This window comes from Cataglyphis hispanica, chromosome 5 (genome assembly GCF_021464435.1).
Source record: "Cataglyphis hispanica isolate Lineage 1 chromosome 5, ULB_Chis1_1.0, whole genome shotgun sequence".
In the NCBI taxonomy this organism is placed as follows: domain Eukaryota; kingdom Metazoa; phylum Arthropoda; class Insecta; order Hymenoptera; family Formicidae; genus Cataglyphis; species Cataglyphis hispanica.
Genome location: NC_065958.1, coordinates 8,197,318 through 8,220,701, shown reverse-complemented (window position 1 = coordinate 8,220,701; position 23,384 = coordinate 8,197,318). Strand labels below are relative to the sequence as shown.

General features: G+C 34.8%; 1 protein-coding gene across 6 annotated transcripts in view; it reads left to right on the top strand.

Annotated features, from left to right (window-relative positions):
• LOC126850009 (synaptotagmin-7) overlaps window positions 1-23,384 on the top strand; it is a 150,069-nt gene that overhangs the window by 80,426 nt on the left and 46,259 nt on the right. Inside the window, exon 1 of one of the 6 annotated variants that reach the window (XM_050592585.1) lies at window positions 3,360-4,059. The exons of 4 other annotated variants lie outside the window; for them this stretch is intronic. In XM_050592585.1, the coding sequence (XP_050448542.1) occupies window positions 3,965-4,059 (95 nt within the window). In that variant the 5' untranslated portion in view covers window positions 3,360-3,964. Of the gene's footprint in view, window positions 1-3,359; window positions 4,060-20,783; window positions 21,040-23,384 lie in introns of those variants that run through there. One more of the 6 variants, XM_050592586.1, reaches the window with a different exon arrangement.

Genomic DNA, 23,384 nt, shown 5'->3' with positions numbered 1-23,384 from the left:
ATATATATCTATTTTTTGAAACCATTTGAAAATAAAATAGAGATATTCGGAGAATTTCTGAAGAGATTCTGATTGATATAATTAAATCTTGTTTTTCAAATAAAAATCAAATAAAAATTGAGAAATAAAAATTGAGAAAAAATAGATGTTCTGATTAATTTTTACATAGAAGGAAAACTAAAATATTGAAAAAGTATTTAATTTTGATGTGTAATCAAGAGTATTTAATTTCATTTTGAACAGAATGACAATTGGAAAGCTATTCAAGCTATTGATAACGAGAGATGAGATTTTTGCAAATGTTTTGCGAGTTCAAATGAACATTTTTAATTTAACAAAAAAAAAAAAAATGATTTATTTCCTCCAAAATTATTATACAGAGTATCTCAAAATCACAGGATGTCCTTTTACTAAGAAATTCTCTGGTCAATTTGAAGATAATTTTTCCTTAGCAGAAATGTCATTATTAAAAAAATATTCAGTGACTTTCTAAAATACACTGAAAAAGAAAGTTGTTAGCTTGACTAAATCTTAAGTTAAATATATATCATGTTAGATTTAATATGTCGTACTTGATTTCAATATTTCCATTAAAAAAAAATGGTAATTAGTTGAACGGATTTAATCAAATTAATTTTTTTTTCTCAGTGTACGATTTGACATCACACATTTTGCAACAATGCATACGCATAGAAACTACGCGAGACAAGCAGGAAAGGTCATAAGTGCTCGTTTCGTATAGCATATTCTGGCGTTTCCCTACTGTTTTGCGATGCCAGATGCGCCCTAATCGGAGTTGCAGGTTACAAAACACAAGACACGGACATTCGAAATGATGGTCACGTTTCACGCTTCGATCGACCATTTCTTTAGGTCGTCGATTTGATCGACACGTGGCTCGCGTGGAACTTTTACAATTTCTCCTGGCTAGATATCTGACTTGCGATAAATTGTGACGGCGAAACGAAGGATCTTGGGAATAGTCTAGGCTGAGATGTAGAAAGGAAATCGAGTCTGCGTGAATGTGAAAGGATGACATGAGCGAAACTTTTAGGTGCATGTGCCATGTCCATTATTTCGAGGAAAAGAGAGAGAAACTTGCGCCACGCTAAAAGCTCGACGACATGGGATGAGTTATCTTCTAAGATAAGAGAGTTACCTGCCCGCGCAAAAGGACGCGTTTCTTCTATCCCGATACTGAAACATTTCAATGGTATATGCAACTTTATTTTTATTAATTTTATTTTATTAAAAAGAAATGATATTGTTTAACAAGTGTTGCGGATATTTTAATCTCGCTTTTAAGCTGCTCTTTTCAATTATCTATTTTATAAAATGCAGGAAATTTCAGGCTTGTAATAAATTATTTCTTTATTCGAATTTTTCCGAGACTTTTTTAAATTTTTATTTTTACGTTGCATTTCTACGATTTTATCGAATAAGTATCTTTAATAAATTTAAGTTTAGAAATGTGTCATTTGTGCCTTCTCCAAAGTCTATTACTTCGTAAGTTCTTAATCTTGGCAGATTTCTACGTGGAAACTTTCTTGTTTGGATATTACGCTGTTGTTATATCCATTCGGTTCACAATCTCGCGCCCGTGGGTGTCTCGGCACATCAATCGATAAGATCCGTTCACGTTAATGATATACATGCGTGGATACATATACATGCAGACACAAACACGAAGGGAGACACGCATCAACGACGAGCGTTTGCCGCGCGAAAAAGTCACTCGTGCGCGGGAACGTTTCGCACTGATCGGCTCGCCGAGGGGAAGATTCGACCGAGTCTTGAGACGAGGAATTTGTACGGCGGTGTGCACCCCGTTCGGAGAAAATCGGTAACGGTTTTACAATAAAACCGGGGGTTTTTCAGAGCGAGAGAGAGAGAGAGAGTGTGTGCGACGCGAGTAGTTCGGTCGAAGGACGAAGAGGAGGGAGAGCGACGGGGTGGAAGTGGTTAACAACTGTGGTGGGGGTTTCGAGGGTGGAGGAACGGTTGGGTGAGGGGGAGTGAGATGGAGTGAGATGGAGAAACGGGGTGGGGAAGGGTCGAGAAGATCAGGCTAGGAATCTACCGACTATGCTCCGAGGGGGGGAGGGGGAGGTGAACGCGAAGCCGGGGGATAGGGGTGGCTTTACGGAGTAGGGATGGCGAGTACGACTTTGGGGGGATGGTAGCAGCTGAGAGCAGTAAAGAGTAGGTCATACCGAAGATCAGAGTGGCGGTCCGCGTTTTGGCGAACGGAGGCCCCGACGTCTTCTCTCTCTCTCTCTCTTTCTCTCTCCGTTGTTATTTTTTTTCTTGTCGCTATATTTCTCAGAGATGATTATCCTTTCACGCGCGACGAAGCCCGGATGGCAGCTGTCCGTCTGCGTTTTCTCCTTTGAAACGATCCGCTCTTAAGAAAACTTGCGATCTCATCCTCGAACGGGGATCGAGATCTCTCCTCGAGCGGACGGAGCGGATTTATCGGTCCGAGACAATCGCCTTAGTCGCGCCACGACGTTGCTGGGAAGAGAGAAAGAAAGAAAGAGATCATAGATCGCGATCCGGGAACATTCGTTTTCCTCGTTTTTCTTATTCTTCCCATGGAGATAAGCCGAGTCCTCTTCTCTCTTTCGACTTGATCGTGTTAGATGCGCGATAAATGAAAAAGATAGACGAAGGAGAAGTCAACGAAGAGAAGTCGTGAAAGAAAAGAAAGATCGGATAAAGGAAAGAGATAGAGACTTTTAGGTGCCTTTCTCGCGGTGCATTCGTTCCGCCAAGATTGCCAAGCGAGCTTCTCGCAGTGAATGTGCGTGTGTGAGCGCGCGCGCGCGCGCGGAAGGAAGGTAGCCTTCGTACCTGAAGAGAGAAGCTGGATGAAAGACTCGCGGCGCGAACCACGCTTGTGATTCATCGTGGGACTCACTTATAATGTAACGATCGAGCCTCGTTGTTGCGTCGCCAGCGGCGACCCGCCAGTTCTTGTTACCAGTTTGTTGCGTTGTTTGTTGTTGATTATTTCGAGCAAGCGCACGATTTTCCAGTGCGTGCGCCCAAAACTCGCGCATTTCCAGGGTGCGAGACCACGGTTCGATACACGAGTCAACGTTCGTACACGCGCGCGCGCGCTTCGCGTGTTACATTTTTTATACGCGTCATTAACGACACTCGCGTAATATACAACGTTAAAGAGCACCGCAATTGCGTGATTATTTTAACGTCCGCTCTTTAATGAAACATAACGAGCGAACCAACCAGCCACTTGGAAATTGGGTTAAATAGAATAACTCAACTCTCCCCAAACTTGCCTCTTTCTCCATCGAACCGAACTTCCGCTTGTAGCGCGCCAGCTGATATTTCTTTTGGAAAGACTCTTATCTCGTTTAAAGTCAGACACTTGTGCTACCGAGAGAATAAACGATTAAAGGAAGGATAATAGAAATAAATAAAGGGAAGAAAAACAAGAGGAGCTAATGTAAGTGCACTCGATCGATAGTATCCAGTATAAAACATCAAACAGAAGAAATCGTAACTCTTTCCAATCGAGAGTCGAACCGGTAAAAGCTTAGCAACTGGTCAGGATACCGATACCGCGTGTCAGATCGATAGTGAGCGGTCGAAGGAGAGGTGAATTACCTGCGTCAACAAGGAACATCGAATCGATCCATCGAAGCGAACCTCGGGTTCGCGTATTCGCGCCTCCCGTTGTCGTCGCAAAGTATTCTTTTTTTCCTCGCAAGGCAAAGAACAAAAAAAAAAAACTATACTTTAAACGTGAGCGAGGGGGCCGAGGAAACTGTAAGAGCCATCGGATCATGATGTATCGATGAGCGGATCGGCAAGGGATACGTCACCATCGGGGGATAAGCAGGGATAAGAGAGATAGATCTCTGCCGATTAAGCCGGATCAGAGATTCGCGAAACGCATCGCGAATATCACGAATTTTCTCTTTCTCTTACGCGATAGAAAATGGAAATCGCGGCGTCGGCTATGACGGCGTTGGACGGCCTGAAGAACAATCGTATCGGCAAGCTGGCACTGTCGCGCTTCTTATCGCAGAGTCTGTGAGTAGAAATTATCCGAGTCGCGTTCCGCGAAGCACGAAATTTGTAGGACGAGATGCCGACGACGACGACGAATGAAATTCGATATAATGCGCACGTCCTGTTCGCTGGCTGTCTGTGTACGCTTCTATGCATGCGATTGAAAATTTGCATTTATTTTTTTCTTGCATGTGCCGATGGCGAAGGAACATTTTTGCTCTCGTAGGCTGATTGGGCGTAGGCTTTCCTCTCGCGAAGCGAGAGAAATAACGGCACAAAAAAAAAAAATTCTTTCTCAGAAATGAAAATTATAAGCTGGCTAGCTTTGTATCGCCAAGTAAAATTTACGCCCTACAATGCAGAGAACATCTGTTGATCTGTCTGTTAACTGTGATGATAAATCTTCAAGATTATTCTTCCGAGAGTAGCGACGCTCCTTCTTTCCATAATACAATTTTATAAGAGTCTCGTCATTCTGCTCTTCTTTGTGATCCGGTAATAAAATATGATATCAAAATTTTTACTTTTTTTTTATACAGGATAATTCTCGAGATGCAGATCGTTGTGGAAAATTATCGAAAGCAATAAATTAATTAAACGAATATTGATCATTGGGCTATATTACTTTACATATAATCATACAGAACATACCGCAGGCATGGAATAGTTAAATGTGAAATAACAGAGAGAAAGAGAGAGAGAGAGAGAGAGAGAGAGAGAGAGAGAGAGAATTACAGCACATTACCATATAAATAAGCGCATCTTATAAATAAACATGTCGGGAATAATCGTTGGATCGGAATTTTATTATAATTATATGAAATATGAGAATATCAAAAGTATTAATTTAATCAACAGCAATGAAATATTAAACATAAATTTCTATTTAATAATGTGTCTGTAAAATGATAATAATAATTTATATACGCAAAACAGTTGAATATATTCCGACAGTTAACGTGATGGTACTGAAGTATTTTCGTTTAAGTAATGTCATACATATATACATGTTGTATGTGTCAGTCAATCCTCGAAACTCTAATGAGTTTAACTTGCATAAAGCAACGCTTTATATTCGTCTGGGTATATTCGTATGTGCATGTTTGGTACACATTGTATATGTGTCTACGCATTTTTATCGACGTTTCGCGATTGTGTCGATACTCTTTCCGCTCGTCTTCGATCAATGTGAGCGTATTGTAAAATTTATATAAACATGTGACTGTGTATTGTTATGATTTGGAACGAGTAGTTACGCACACTTATCTAAAGTGCTCTTTCGTCGCGCGTTTTCCCAAAATTGATTCTCTCGCTTATTTCGAAATCGTTGGAAATTGCGACAACTGAACTTCTGAGACATCCGATAAATCTAGTTTCTTACGAGTGCTTTGTATAATTTTTTCGAAATACTACAAAAAATGTTATATATCATTGTGAGATAAGTGCATTATCGAAAAAAATGTATATATCGAAAATTTAATATTATCGACATCGTATTTGTAGCAAGATTTTTTAAAAATTAATATCTAGTTATCTCTAGATATTATATCAGGATATATGTAAATGCCGGATTTCTTATTTACGATACAAAAGTCATCATTCTGCTATATAATTGCTTATTAAAAAATTCCCGCGATTCTTTTTTCTAAGCGCCACTTTATTCTTCAAGTAAAAATATTTTTAACTACATAACTATATTTTCAGTCTTTTTTAAACTATAAGTAAATATAAATAAATAAATATAATATAAATAAATATAATATATATAAATAAATAAATATAAATATAAAAAATATATCGTACATTACACCACACTGGTATATATTGTATGAGAAAAAGCAGCTAAGGATATGAATTAAAATTTTATCAAACATCTGGAAACACTGTTAAATGGATATATAAGATTCTGATTTTCCGCGGATCGTAATGATTATTATTCTTTGACTATCTTCTCTTATGGCTCTTTCGTCTAATTAAAGTATACTTCCGTAGCTTTCTCGCGGCTTATATTCGAGAGATGTATGATATGATAGATTTCACGCCCACGAATTTTTCACATCACAACAAATCTGTCACTTTCTTTCGCTTGTTTGTTTCATATCGCGGAGAGTGCACAGTAATCAATCTATCTAATATAGTGTCGCTTGCGTAAAACAATACATATATAAGGAAGTAGAAATTGGAACAAGCTGATTATGTTTATAATTAAAAAAAAAACTTTGATATAATAACGAGTATGAATTAATTTAATTTCTTTTCAAAGCATATAATTTAATCGTTCGAGTTTGCAATTTTTGCATTAAATAATTGTGAGCGTGAAAAATATATCTTTCGTCCATCATGAAACAATAAAATCTTGATTAAATTTTTTTGAAAATAAATTTTAAATTAATATAAGCTTTTCAAATGAATCAAATATTATATGATAGAGATATTGTTTATTTTAAATCTAAAATTATCTAATTTTTTGACGTGATACAATAATATTAATATATTTTATTAGTTTGAAAAATTCTGCGTTTACAATTATAGATACTTATCTATTATTTCAATTTATATGTTTAAAACTAGTAAAGAGAAAATCTCACAAACCTATTTTACAAAATGATTAAAGACTATAGAGCATTTCGCAATTAGGATGGACTTTTCACGGTACTTACGTCCAATTTGTGTGGAAGCGAGGAATTTTATTTGTGAGAAATACTCGTTCGAATGAAGGCAATTTACACTATTTCCGATTGGACATTTTTTACATACTCATTTTGCCAGACAAAATTATATTTCTACGTGACAGATGTGCAATTCCGATATACGTATTTCGCGGTTAATGAAATTGCAAAATTTCGCACTAAATGAGATCACTGATAAGTGAAATTGTCTACATTTTTCGTGTTTGTGATTTTCAAAAAGCAGTATAGTCTTATAGGAATATATTTATTCAGTATTGTTTTTTTAAAGAAACAAGTATCGAAGGAGAAATCGTCTTGATATTCATATTGTCTGACATAAGGGACCATGAATTCTTTCGGTGCGATGTTTATTTCAACAGGAATTTAAGGGGATTTGAAATTATATATATTATATCTACATTATTTTATTTATTTAACACCTTTTTAATTTTTATTTACAGACAGTATGTTCATAGCAAACTGTCTTAAGAGCATTACATTGTTATATCAAGGTGTGATGTTTAGTTCGTTTGTGCATATTCTGGGAAATTTAGTACTCGCACTTGGTAACTACTTACAATTCTAATACGTGCACGGAGACAATTCAATCGACTCTGTAATATGGATAATAGTTCATAGTTTCAATAAAGTTGCTCGAAACTTGAATCAAGCTCTGACTTAATGTTCGCAAGTCGTATAGTACTCGATTATTACCGCACAATACTGAAAAAAAAAAAAGCGAACTAAAACTTTTCGAGGAAAACGTACGAGCAGAAAAACGATTCAATTACGATCGCACGGGAAGTAAACGCATTTTTGTTGTGCCGGAAATTTTTCTTACGCTGCAATCGCGAGAATGTGCTCGATCGATTCCCTCGGCGAATACATTGTGACGTGAATTCGAAGATAGTTTTGCGCACGAGTTGCGTCTGTGAAGCAGAATTTCGCAGGCGTCACTGTCGTTCCGCGTGTTCTCTGTCGAATAAATATAAAATGCTGTAGACAATAAAATAAACGCGACGCTTGCATTAGACGGAAGTGCGCTCCGAGCGAATTTATCGCCCTTTTTGGATGATGGAGTAAACGGCCGTTACTGTAGATGAGTTATTGCAATTAAAGTACGTCCGCTCGCGCGATATCCGAGATATCCGGGCCGGGGAAAGAGAAATCCGAGTTCCGTAAAATTGCCATTAACTTTCCGCGCGTTTCCAATGCTCGCTTAATACAACATTACCTTAACTGATTCCGAGAACGAAAAATGGAAATATTAGGGAAAACGGATATGAAGAACGAGGAAGTTTGCGCTTCTCCATGTATATTATTCTTCAGTGTACTTAATTTTCAAAATTACAAGAGCCAAATATATATATATAAATTTGAATATTTTTAAATGTTTGTCTTGGAAAAAATGCAACTAAAAATTTGATAGAAATATTCTACTGTCTGTTTTCGAAATATAAAGGCAGTTTCTATACGAAGATAATATCTCGACATTTATTGATTCATAATTTTTGCTTCTTCTAAGAAGGAGATGAAAATGTTGTATTTTTGAATGACTATTTTATGACCCAGTTTCGCGACTTACAAAGAGATGATTCAACGGAACCTGATGTCGTTAGACATATTATCTGGCTGTTTTATTTCGACTGCGCTCTCTCGAAACTTGTTTTATTTCAACTGTTATGTACTTGTAATCTGTACCAGTTTTGAATGATAACCGTGCTGTCATGCAAAACCATTTGGTTTACTTAATTAAAGGAGGGTGAAGGCTTGACTCTTGCCAAGCTGCTTTTATCAACCTGATAAACAATCGAACTTGTTATCGAACACGTATGCACAATATGTTGGCATTTCTGTTATTCCACGACGCATTAACGTCTGCTATACACACATCGCGGCCTTAATTACAGTTTCGCGAATAGAAGTGAGAATAACACAGATACGCAGGATCGAATCAAAATAGGGAGCTAGACAATCGTATTGTGTAATTATCACGTCAAATTAGAATTTTAGATCGAAACTTCACTACGAAAATATCGAATAAAAATTTTCGAGCAATCTTTGTGTAATTACCCATTTAACTAATGTCTTCTCAATTATCACGTTTCAACTAACTCAGCAGAGCTAACATATGACTATCCGCAGAGAATCGGCGATGTAATCGCCTCTTTGTGTACCACATGTATCGCGAGGAGAGAAGCCTGGCATAACGCCAGATTCTACCCGCACGATGTTATCGCGCAAACGACGATTTATACACGTTATATCGATCCTTGAATACGAGAAAAAAAAAAAAAGGAATGATTAGACTCTGTTGCTGGTCCGAAAGCGCGACTAATCTAATCTTTTTGCGAATACTTTACGCTACGATGATTTATGTTTGACGTATCACAATGAAAATCTGTGTTGAATTAATCCACGTAAAAATATTTAGACTTGTTACTTATTATTGTCTTTTAATTAATTTGTACATAATAATGACGTAATTAACGCGATAAAATGATAATAAAATAATATAAAAATATAATAATATTATATAATAAAAAAATATGTTAAAATAATATAATGAAAGACAAAGAATAAACGCGCGCTATTGATTTATTTTATAATTAAATCCACAACAGACACGTGTACTTGGATCGCTCGCGTTAACTTATCATCCTTTCAGTCGCAGCGGTTTGTTTAGCTTCCTTCCGCATGAGAGAGAACGATACCAATTTCCTTGCCAGTACCTGCTCGGGGCTCGCTGCTTTCTCCGGTCGATTATCTTTACGTGCGACTCACTCTTCCGACGATTGAGTGGTAACCCATGTTGTTTCCAGCCGAGCTTAAACGTTCCGCGCACTATCGTCCGCTAATTGATTTATCGCCCGCTAACTATCAAAGAATATTGATATTGATCGGAATTATCGGAGATATATAGATACCTAGCGTAACCTAAGACCTCATTTAATTTCCGAATTTACCATGAAAACTGTATTTTCGACGTGGTGGATCTAAGGAAAGAGAAAAGATACATCTGCCATTTCACGAATTCTAATAAATTATATAAGATTATTTATTTATTTATTTATTTTTTTTTTTTTTTTTTGAAAAATCTTTACCTATTTTACGAAAGTTTTAGAGTATTTATTAGATCGAATTACGCATATAATTATGATAGTATCAATATCGGATAACTTTTATTTTGATTAAAAATTATGAATGGTATCATAAATTGAATTATTTTTTCTTTCGAAATATTACGCGATTGTTAATTGTGTTTGATTATCGTTTAACCCGATTCTGAAAATTTTAAAATGGGATTCAACCGTGACGTATATTTTCAGATATTTATGAATTTTTGTAATTTAATGTGTTAAGCATGTCAGTTTTATTTCGATACCATGCGGTATCGACTAGCCATAAAAGTTCACATATGCAAAGACTAAAATATTTTATAGCCTCTCTACTCACGACGCAAAAAATAAAACACAACACATTTTGTTTTTGATCTTTCGAGAGATTATTGAAGGTAAAAGGGATTCGGGCCTTTTCGAGACGCGATGCGAATCAAGTTTCTTTCCCATACCACCATTTTTTTTTCCCAAAAATTAGAAGCTTCGGTGAATCTTTCTCTTAGATAATTTTACTTGCTTCAATTTTTAATAAATCCCAATGTATTTTGATAGTGATCGATTTACAAAATTCACAAATAACTTCTGCGCAGAGCGGCCGCGTAGAGCGAGAGTCGAAAATGTGTCGTGAAATTGTCTGGCACCACCACCTGCATGCTCGCGATTGTTTCAGATTATCGGGGCATCGCGTTTATCCAATAAATTTGGGCGTAAAACGCTCGGTGATAAACTTCACGAAACGCGCCTATCCTCGCGCTAGTTAAATTTACTGCCAGCTGAGCGCCTATTCCGGGTGCGGCGATACTTTTAATCGTATAACATGCCAGTTGTTCATTGCAAACATTATTCATTTTTACATATGAACCGTGCAACTCGCTGCGGTATCTCGCTTAAAATATTTCTCTCTCGAAGATGTTAATACTTCAAGTAGAAGTAATCTTTGTGATTGGTCCATTATCTAAATGAAAAGTAAATTCTATGTGACAGAACGAAATGATATTTTGCCATCCAAGTCACGATATATCGCTGCGAATTGTTAGAGTATTACGCTTTTTTATGGGGAGAGGATAAATTGATTTTTTCTTGCTGAAAAATTATGAAATTTTCCACCAGATGAAAACTGTTGCTACGTTTTTAATTTTTCTATCGAGATTATATGCTGGAAGCTAAAATTTGGCTGGAAAAAAGGTTTTCAGCAAAGCAATTTGAGCCATGTGGGCGACGAGTAATTTGGGGAACTGGGTGGTCAAAGTAATTAAGTAAGACATTAAAGAGAATGAGAATAAAGGAACGAATTTTACTTTTAAATTAATCGAAAAATATTCTTCTTATAATTTACAGTTTAACTAAGCAAAGTATTGGATTCTGACATATTTTGTATCTAGAAAGAGTTGAATAGAAAAAAATCGTTAAAGTCAAAACTAAGGAAATTATTTAAATAATTTCAAATTTTTATTTAAATTATAAATATATTTATTATTTATAGGTAATTTAAAATAAAAAAGAATTATAATTAAAAAGCTTTTCAAGTCAGAAAGAAAAAAATATCTCTACAATCTTCTGTAATGTACAATTTTTAATGTAAACGAAACTCTTTATCGAAACCATTTATCGGGATTTCATTTAGAAAGGTTTTGCTTTTACGTCACACTGTCGAATTTAATTTCGGGTTTTGTCTGTTCTGTAGTGTGTATAGTGGTGAAGGATTCAAACTGTCGCGAGGATTGTTCCTCGTTGTAATTGATTCTAGCTATCTTCTTGCCACCGTGTTATGAGAGTTTACATTGATTTATGTATATCGAACGCTTCTCGTTGATGTCTTGTATCAATAAGAAGTATGAATTTCAAAGTTCTATCGATGAATACTCTACCGACGATATGATTACAAGGGCAACAATACAACACGTGTATCGATTTTGATTTCTGAAACAGATGTCTATTGTTTCGCCAAAGTTTCTCTTCCTCTTGGTTACCCATAAGTTCCTTTATTCGCCAGTGTTAATTTTCTATTAACTCTTACTTTAAGAAAAGCAGCAAGAAAAAGTTTAAGGGATAACAAAACGGATTAAAAACTGCGTTTAATGCTATTTAATTGCCGCGTTCTTCGTGTAATTGCGATTTTATCGAGCAGCCACGTGCGCAGACAAAACTCTGTTTCGTCTCGTTTTGCTTTGAAGTATAAGAAAGGAGTATTCTCGCATTTTTTTTTCGCTATTCACGCGATTGCAAATGATTTTAAATCGACCTGTTAAACGTTGTATATACTTTTTATTACGATGTCTCGACGGTGAAACGCTACGTTGCGAGACGCGTCATAATGCGATGTTTCGTCATGCGACGCGCGTCATGAATGCAAAAAGCTCTAATAAAAAAAAAAATGTAGAAGAAGGAGACAGTAATAAAATAATCATTTTTTATCGTTACAATGTAACATATTTTCAGAGAAATTTATGTCATATCTGTAATGTTAACATAAAAATCAGACTGATTTTGCTGTTAAGTATAAATATATAAATATTTTCTTCCGAGTCGCCTGACAATATGTATCCGGAGATATTCGCAAGCATTTTGCTTGTCGGCGCAAATAGTTACAGCTGATTTGCATAGCGGGTTCTTTTTTTTCGCGAAATTACGTTATCATAATGTAAAAAAAAAAGGGAAAGAGAAAAAGGAAACAAGATTGTGATATTTCTACTTGAATAAAATGAACATTCGTATGCTGGTCTATTGTGCAATCGCGCAATCACGAATACAGAATGTACTGAAATTCGCTCATATCCCGCGCGCACAATAAAACCTTTCAACTAATTTGCACTGGATTTTTGTAAATAAAAATATCGATTGCAGAATATTTGCTTTTATAAAACTTTTAACGACGATGTGCGCTTGATATAAGCGCGTTCGACATATGTTTTTTAATTATTTTCATAGTTTCTGCAACATGGTGTGAAATATTGCAATAAAAGGCGAAGCTTTAATTTATATTTTATTGTATCGCTACAATAGAACGATAAATTAGAAATGGCTTCAGAATTTTATATTTTAGTTTCAAACTAATAATTCCACAAAAACTGCAACTGGTAATTTCTCAAGTGCAATCTAAAATCGTTTAGGAATATATCTGGTGTACAAGAATAAATTAGAGAACATTATATATGCAAATTAATTTTATGTAAGAGACATGCAAATTTAAAAAATACTTTACAATTTTATTCTTTATATTTGTTTTATTCACAAAGGTAAAACAATATCAGAAAGTTGCGCCAATTGAAAATACAAATAATGCACGTTATTTGATTCAATTGTCTCTTTCTTTCTCTCTCTTTTTATTTGTATTTTAAATAATTTATATATATATATATATATATATATATATATATATATTTTATATTAACTTTTTGTGGCATCTACAAGTTACTTAAGATTTACTTTTTTTTTTGGAGTAAATGATTCAAAAAACAAAGAACTTTACTTACATTGTTAGCCGATTAAACATCTAATTGAGGCATTTAATTTTGAACTATATATTAGACTTTATATAGCGGGGGTTAAATTAATAGGGGTAACAATATTCTTGCTAGATGTCGGTTGTGACTTTTCTTTTTTTTATTTATTTTTTCGATTACAAATCATATGCCTAAAGCTGCAACTTAAGATTTGCATATCGCAAATAAAAAGCAATATGTGTACGTGACTAAAGATACTGAAAACGTTTAAACTAATAGAAAATACATTTTTGTAGCGACGTGTGGAAGTGATTGATCATCGATAAGACACGAACGCCGTTCCCGCGTGTCACGATTAATTCTGCTTTACGGTAGGGTTACCTCCTGTTATCACGAAGGGATCCATGGTTCCGGATAACCCTTTGCTTCCGCGTAAAGCGGTTAACGCAGTTTACGTTAAAAATAAACGTCACCTTTGCAACGCACACCGTCATCGTAGATAGCCACGATAGACGGAGACGATATATTATTATCGTCGATAAAGAGTTTTACGTAACGCCCATTGCCCGTCTATTCTTTTCCTCATTATTATATTTGTAAGGACGATGCACGGATTTTCTCTCTCACGGTTAAGATAAATCTCCGCGCTGTATACTTGCTCTCGTCTACTTGGTAAAATCGCATACCGCCTCCGCCTTCAGGCGAAAATGTGGTAAAGTTCACGCGTCGTGTCTAGAAGCACGCAGATGCTCGGGATCTGCGTAAGTGTAATATAACGTTATTTCATATAGGGCGGGAAAATAAGACGATGGAAGTAAATCGTTTTTCCTCATTTTTTTTTTTTTCTTTTGCCCCTCATCACGTCCTATTCTGATTAACGAGAATGGGGGCGTTCTATAAAGCGACTGATACGACGTAGTGACCGACCTATCACAAGAATTGCGTATGACAGAGGGGGGCCACATATATAATATACGTATATGAAGATATAGGTTCGCGAGTTTTATTTCTCTATAGAACTCTGCGTATGTAATTTGACGGAGAATGCCATCGATCAATACTTTTTAATAGTGTCGTAAACAATATCTATATTTAAATATTTACTAGTTTATCGTAAGATTAATGCATTCGGTCTCGTATTGAATTTTAAAATGGCTATTAATTATTCAACAACAGAGAAATAAGAAAAAAGTAATTATTTCCCACAGTCTTTTTGATGCTGAATACGATTTCGGATTTTCCAACACATTACATATAGTAATTATGAAATATGGTAAAAAACATTAATTATATGTAGCTACTTTTTGCAATTTTATCCATAAATTTTTCTAACTTATAACGTTATGGAATAATTTAAAGGTCGCAATCGTATTCGATGTCAAAAATTAAAATAAATAATCGTAGTTTCTTTTTATATTCGGAAAAAAACTATTTTTGTATCTCGATTTCATTAATGGAATATATCGTATGTCGTTGACAAAATTGTTCAAATTTGCGAGAGGTCACAGAGATTACATACAAATATGCATCTCAATTCATTTATCGTTATCACGATATCAAATACGATATGGATGTATTATAAATGTAAATAAAAATAGGATTTTTGCATAAATTTATTCTCTTTAAGCGAACACTGACGATCCGTCTCAAAAAGTTTCAATAAAAATATGAGCGGTCAGAATAATTTATCGCAACGAGCACTCATTGAAACATTAAACGATAAGGAAAAAAGAAACGGGCCTCTTTTTTTTTTAAATCTTCCACTGAAAGTATCCATCGAATTAAGCTCCGAGCAATGAATCAGCTCTTGTTTAATAATACATGCTCTTTCCGTTTGTTTGTGATTCGCCTCCATTAGTATACTCCACGCTACTATCACAGATGTAAGATCGATGATTAACAATCAGAAACGGAGGGAAGAGCCGCACTTGTTGAAGGATCTGGTCGATTCCAAGAAAGAAAATGCGTTCTACTGCCGAGAGGAAAATCAACCGTTGTATGTAGCACTTGTTCTCTGTTGATCTCTCTTTCTCTCTTGCTCTACTTTCTCTATTATTCATTACAAGCTAGAGGAAATGTTTCACAAAAAATAAGATAAATTTTTTTAAATATAACTTTATCATACATTTTGTTCGCATGTAAATACAAAAATCTACGTTATTAACGTAAATATATGAGTCTTTTTCAAAAAAAAATTTTAGTAAAAACATGAATTTTTTTAAATAACAAGTCATTATGTTTTTACGTTAGAATGAAAAAAAAAAAATGATAAAGTTTTAGAGAAAATTATGAGAAACTTATGCCAGAATTAAAACAGGATAGTAATGGTAACGTAATGGTAAAATAATATCGTTTCCAAAAGTTCGCTTTTCTAAATGGGATTTTAGATATTTAATGTAAAATGGAAATTTTCGTAATTAGTGCGAAAATTCAAATAAAAATATATGTCGTTAAAATAATTTAAATTAAAATTATGTCGTTTTTCGCAACAAAGATAAGATAAGTAAAATTTTAATTTATTTCTATAATAACTTCTGGATTTACGTGCATGTAAAAGATATAAAAAGAGATATATGTATTATCTATTGTGATGAATGGTATTATTACATTTTTACTATCGATATGTCTCTTTTTAATATCAACTAAAATAGCATCTATGTAGCAGTAAATTATTATTGTACTATTTCTTCTGAATGTAGTATAAATTCAATTTTCAAATGTCATGAATGTCAATTAGATGCGTAATATCTATTGACTGATTTTAACGAAATTTTGGAGTTAATGCTATTAAATTTCACAATTAAATGCAAATGAGATTGAAATATTGGGCAAATTGTCAACGATTGTTCCAGCATTAATTGTGCCAGAAAAGGGAGTAAAATAGGAAAAATTAAAATCATTGCATTTTACTTTTTAAAAGTTGAAATTTAATAAAATTTTAATGTGTTTGATTTATTGGATTTATTGGAAATTTTTTTCTTACACGAAAGACGTAAATTCAAATTTGACGGTATACGTATTCTTATAAGAAATACGCTCTTATCGTTCTCCGTGCATTATTCTTCTCGTTTCTGCTTCTCTGGCATGTGATTTTTCTCTTTCGCCAAGGAATTACGCATGGTTTGTTACCGAGTTATGGCGTTCCGAGGAATCGGTTCGACTATCGCATATAAGTCAAAAGCTTCCTATCTAAAACCCAGTTATGTCCACTTTTACGATGAACGGGGTTGAAACATGTAGGTTTCCATTGAACAAGCGTTTTTGTGTCGTAAGGATGTGCTCGACGAGACTGTACCGCACACATACATATGTAGCGTCCTAGACCTACTAGGCCACCATTTTTTATCCGCAGATTCTTTGACCCATTTGGAATGAGTGTAGGTCGGGGTTTTGTAGGTAAAAAATTTCGAAAGATCGTTATAAACATTGAATAAAAGCAAAAAGCTATTGGAAGATGCAAAAATTTTATTCTTTATTTTATTTTAAGTGAATTTTGATAGATTATTAATTTGAGGAAGAACGGGAGAGGATTATAATTATCTATAATTGCAAAATATATTTAATGATAAGATTCGGAAACACTTTTATGCCAAACAATGATCTCTTTAAAAATTTTTTAGCCAGCAAAAGAAATTGACTTTAAATTTGCTAAAAAAAATTCGAATAAACGAGAGGATGACTTTTTAAATCTGAAAGCATCGCGTTTGATAATCGCGCGATCTCAGACGAGATGACGGGGCAGCAATGTAATCAGGCAGATTGTTTTAAATGTTACTTTTATAAATAGACATACAAGCGTGTATTGGCGCCGTACCCCATCAGGATTTAATTAAGTAAAGAGCGCTTATACGCGACGTCACGCTTCAAAAATCATATGATCCATTATTCTCTAAATTGTTAATGTAATTTGAATTAATGAACAACATCACTTGCTGTCACGCATATATATATCGTCCACCAGCAATCTTATAATTAATGATAACTTTATACTGTTTCTCTTATCGTTATCTTTAAATTATATTAATAAGTATCAAGAAAAAAAAATTGATTTAAATAAAGATATTTTTGCGAGATGAAGACGGATTTTGTCGATTAATTTTATAAAAATAGCAGTAATTGAAAGAATATTTAAAAATAGAATAATTAAGAAATAAATCCTTGGCACGGATATATTTATTGCTGTTATTGTTGATATAGTCATGAATTATTATTATTATTAATAAAGTTCGATTTAGTATAGTGTAGAACCAGTAGAAGGGTTCGTCTGTCGGTAAACTAGGGTGATTCTGATGCACTGCTTATAGTCGGTAAACCCCGACGTAATAGAGCTGCCATGGGTCATAATCGATAAAGTTTCCCTTAGCAGTACCCGAGCAACCCCCGAGATAGGGCAAGAACGCCGTCGATGTACGCCGTTGATAATACGTGGAATCTGAATCAACTTCGCGACGACACGTTTTAGAGCAACAAGTGATCGAACGAAATAATCGCTCTCTGATAAAAGAACAATATCAAAATTCTAACAATCTTTTATCAAATGTTTAAGTTAACAAAATATTGTTTAACATGTAAGAATTAATAGGGGAATGTATATATATATATATATATATATATATATATATATATATATATATATGTGTGTGGGAATCAATTAAAAATGACTGTTCATTAAAGTAGAATGATTATTAGTTGCTCTGGCGCGTTTTAAAAAGATTTAATTGATATATTAAACTTGTGATGGAAATATATAAATCAGTCCTGCTGCCAAATATAGAGTTGATTTAATTAGTAAAAATTAATATAAATTGAAATTAATTAAAATCGAAATGACCTCAGTTTTTAATTGGATGCAGGTGTGGAAACACTTTTTTTTTTTGTAAAAATCAGTGATCTCTCTGGGACGCGTTCTCTACAAAAATATAAATCAAAATTTTAGTTTGACACACATTTTATCAAAAATGATTATTGAATGAAAAATCGTTCACTCTTGATATATTTTTAGGAATAATTACCAATTATTTATTCTATTTAAATTTGTCGATACAGAATCAAAGATAGAAAAAAAATGGCAGATGCGATTCCACGTTAAATGCATTCGTTTTACTATATAATCCGATATTTAATTTTGCATCATTATTATGATTATATATATTTACTAATTGTAAATAAAATAAAAGCGGTATGAGATCAATCTTTATTCACATAGCATTATCGCAGGATATTTGTCTGCTATTTTCGTCGCAAAGTCAGCAGTAGACGATGAAAAAAGTTCAAACGTAAATACGTAAAAATATACTAGACGAAATATACTAGGAAAAATCGGAATGGGAGGATACAAATATTGTTCTATTAATATGGCGAAAGTGTAGCCAGGTAGCTTCCAAAACTAAAAGTAAGATTCCGTCTTTTTTTTTTTATTTTTTCACGACCAGCTGCCAAAAACCTTACTTCTTTCCTTTTCTCTCTCACGACGACGAAGGGAGACTCCCGGCACCTTTCATTGCATCGATTGTCCGACGAATAATGAATGATCTTGAATAGAGGGAACTCTTGTGTAGGATGCATCTCGTCGTTGAAAATCGGCGTGAATGACATCCGATTATTCAGCGACGGCGATGTCATCTCAGCGGCATCATTACTTTCGCGCGCGAGCGTGGGTGTGTGTCACGTGCGTCCTGTCAAATCCGGGATGCGAGTTCGTTTAATGGCTCATCATTAGTTTAAGTACTTTTTTTTTTGTGAGTATTTAAAATTACGTGTGACGTAGCGTAGGAAATTTGCGTGAAATTTTCAAGAGACATAAAAAAAGAAAGATATACAAAATATAATTTGTTAGATCGAACATTAGTCTCGGGAGACTCTCTTTATAGCTAAACTTTAGTTTTCGAATCCTTCAATACGACGATAACCAAGACAATAAAAAAAAGACATTAATTTCTATCACTTTGGAAGCTTTTAGTCGATATTGTTCGTCCTTTTAATGCGCAAAAGGAGTGGTTCTTTTAAGCGTAGAAAACTTTAACTACGACTTCCTTGAAGTTCAATAACGTGACTTTTATCTTTTCCCTTTCTCTCGATGTTTTCAACAACCTTTATAAAATTACGATACCGGGAACCAGAGGAAATAATGCTACTGACGTTTTCTGACATATTTTTGATATACCCTGTAAATTTCGATATGAGAACGGGACAATTTTCTTTGTTTCATTGATCCGCTGCAAAGAGACTGCCATAATACGGCTATAAATGTAGACCAACGATGACAAGCTGTTACATTATGAAAATCTTCTTTGTAATCTACATATTATTTCCTGTCTGTTGGTCTTTGTATTTTCCATTTTTTTTTAATATATAATAAATATATAAATTTTTAAATATATATTAAATATATAAATATATAAAAAGTTTGCTTTCTCTCTCTTTCGATTATATACGATTTTGTGAACAAACGTTGGAAAAATATTAAATTTTTCTAGTTCACTCTGTTTTACTTTTCGGACTTTCGAAAAAGATCACCATACATGTCGTGAATTGTTTTTGTACGTGTTTTATATAATAATTACAAAAATGAAAAACAATGCGTAAAATAAATTAACGGAAACTGTTACACAAAATATAAGAGTTCAATTTTTATATAAATTAAGTGTATTGAAACTTTCTAGAATCCTTAAGTATAAAAAATTGAGGATGAAAAAGAAAAAAATTTTTGACTCGATATGTCATATGGATTTTCGGTCGTGAAACGTTCCACCTTGCGTCTCAGGCAAACTTTCTCGGTAATACATATCGTTTATGGTAATACATATCGTTTTCCTAGATATAAACGGACTTGACAGGAAAACCGATACAGGATGCATACAGCAAAACTATAATAATTTGTACGTGTAACACAAGACTTTGAAAGAACGTGCCTTAGATCGAATTAATTTGACACTTATTAATCTTTAGCTGAGGAGCAACGTTAATCTTAACTATAATAATTCTTATAAAAAATTCTATAAATATAAAATTCTTTAAAAATAAATATAATATTATACTGTAACATTTTTTACAATATATTTTTTATTTGAAAACCTTATCGCTTTTCTATTATATATAATAATTATAATTTTGGGAATTAAAAAAGAACGTCAATATGTATACAATATTTAAACGGGATACCTAAGACAATATCTATAACGTCTTTCTTTAAATAATGTGTTACTTACGAGACCAAAGAAGATCTTTTCTAAAACTCAAGGGATCAGCAAAATCATTCTTTCAATCACGTAGAATTAATCGCACTTTTCCCTCCGAGATTTTTTTATATCTACATAGTGATGACATTTCGTGATTTTTGGCTCGAGTTCCTCTTTTCGCGTGGGGCAGGGTGTTCGAGATTTCTTTCCATCGTGCGGCGCCAGGTGACGCCAATGTGTTGCCGAGCTCCGCCAAAGCCAGGATCGACGCGGAAGCAGTGGGAGACGCGGGTGAGCCCGCATGAGGCAAGGCCTCAGTCAGTGATGCGACTCCGTTATAGTCGGACCAATAGTGATCTCACTCGCCGCACTAGTCGTACGCTCGCCAAGCGCAACAGGACGCGCGTCTGACTCGAGCCAGACACGTTCCACTTGTGATATGCGTGGCGTCGCCGTCGCCTCCTTCGTTATTCGCGATCGGGGGACGATACGATTGCGACAATACGATCGGGACGTACGAGCGACGTAATTGTCTATAAGTGCCGCGATGCGACGTAACATCATGCCCGTGAGGATCGTAATCGGTGACAAGGTACAGGGTCACTCGTAGACCCGTCCCGCTCTCTCTTTCTCTCTCTCTCTCTCTCTCTCTCTCTCTCTCTCTGTCTCTCTCTTTCTCGATGCGGGAAAGTCTTTTTTAATTTATTTCCGGTATTAAATCTCGATTATTAATTCGATGATTGATCGTCTCCGATGATTATATATATTCTTTCGATCCAATTGAGAGCGATCGGCCGATATTGCTAAGAAGATTATATTCCTGCGTAAAACCAGGTACGACGTAAAGAATTATATAATTACTTTGATATAAAAATTATAACAGGCAATATATTTATAATATTAAGAATGTAATATTTTTCTAATATTAATTAAAATATAAAAATTGCTGTTTCCATAAGAGGCAAGACCTTTCCTAAGAAATGTTCTTGGCACAAGAATTAAGCAAAATACGAGCAAAGCAAAGCACGATAAAAGAAATAGAGGGAGGTTTGCTTCGCGCTTAGGGTCCTCCAAGCTGACGCGGACATCTTTACGGGCTGCAAGTCACGAAGTGAGGGAGGAGTGTAGGATGCAAATTCAAGTGGTAGTAGGCAGGTGCGACAGAGTAGGGATAGACTTGCTGCTGTAAATGATTCTTTTTTTCCACAGTCACGCATTTTTCGCCGTAACCGCAAAAGGTCACGCATGTGAAACGAGAGGCGCGGCGCGAATTTTCTTTCTTTCTCCGCCCCCTCTCTCTCTCTCTTTCTCTTTCGCGTGGTCAGATAGACTGCCGATAGTAACAGGTGGGTCAGGGGTGTTCCGCCGGTGAGAATCTCACTACGCCGACGCTGAGCAAGCATCGTCGCCCGCGAAGAATTTTCCACAGCCACCCTATACTTACCTCTCTCTCTCTACACACACACACACGCACACATCTCTCTCAATCTTCCCTATCTTCCCATCTATCCGTCTGCACTACTCTAGGCCACGTAAATGGCGGCCGACGATAAACGCGCCCTTACGAGCCACGCTAGATTTCCTCGAGCTGCTCTTGATCCTCGGACACGTTTCCGCGAGTTTCAACACACGCCTTTATTCCGACTAATGAAAGTCACGATACGCCGTCCGCTCGCTCCCCGCGAGATTAATGAGGATACGGTTGATAAGTAAGCGGCGGGGAGATCGAGTGACGAAATGGCGCGCGTACATCTTCGAGTTAATTATTACGTTAAGGACGTATCGGGAGGATTAACGGCTCTCTTTGTGAGAGGGAAGTTCTCCTTGGAAGGGAACGACGTTCTATCATAAATTTCGTACGATGATGCGCACGTGAATGATAAATTGGAGGCTTCTCGAAATTTTTCTTCTACTTTCTATCTTAATTTTCACGATCTAACACATTTAATTTGACACCCTCAAGTAGTCAGATTTTCGTATGAAACCATTTAATCTATAGCGGAAGATGGTTCGTTTACTGTCTATTTGAGATACGAAGATAGAAGCTAAATTTCTATATAAATTAAATCCTCCCAATCCTCCAGAATCCACAAACCAGAATCCTCCAGAATCCACAAAGTGAGAAAATGAAAGTTGAAAATACGAGCAAAATTTCAACTCAGGGATATTGAATAAAACTGTTTGGATTAGGTTCGTTTGCTTATGATAAACATATCAACTCTCGTTTGATTTTTATTGCATTTTGGCGTGTTTGTTTTTTATTTTACAATCTAAATCTACATATGATTTCCACTATAAAAAATTATATATAAAGATATATATATATATATATATATATATATATATATATATATATATATATTAAATAAAGAGAGATTAAAATATTTTCGGAAGGCATCTCTCATGAAATGTGTAACTACAATTTGTTTAATGTATAATTACTTGTATTAAAAGTTTGTTTTATTGCAAGAAGCAATTTCTTTCCCATATATAATAGATGATTTTAATCCTTAAGAAATGTACAAGTTCGCTCTATTAAGCGATATAAAAGTTTCAAAACTCGAAATAAGTTTTGTTCGCAAAAAGTATCGGAGCGTCTTTGTTTCCAATTCAAATATTTTCGCGAAGATAGAATAATAAAAAAATTGAGAGTAATAAAAAAGTTACGGAGATTTATACAATAATATTTAAACACAGAAAGATTGCACATAACGTCGCTCAACTGTACGTCGAAACTTTCTGTCGCATTTTAATTTATATTACGATGCATCGAAACGTTTGAGTTTTATTATCAAGCTTAAACATTTTGAATAGCAATTCACGTAAAGCCAATAATTCATGTAAATAATCCAATTGCTCTCGCCACATAAAGCGTAATAAGTACGTTATTATACGCATGTATTTATACGTATTTATGCATGCATATAATAATAACAA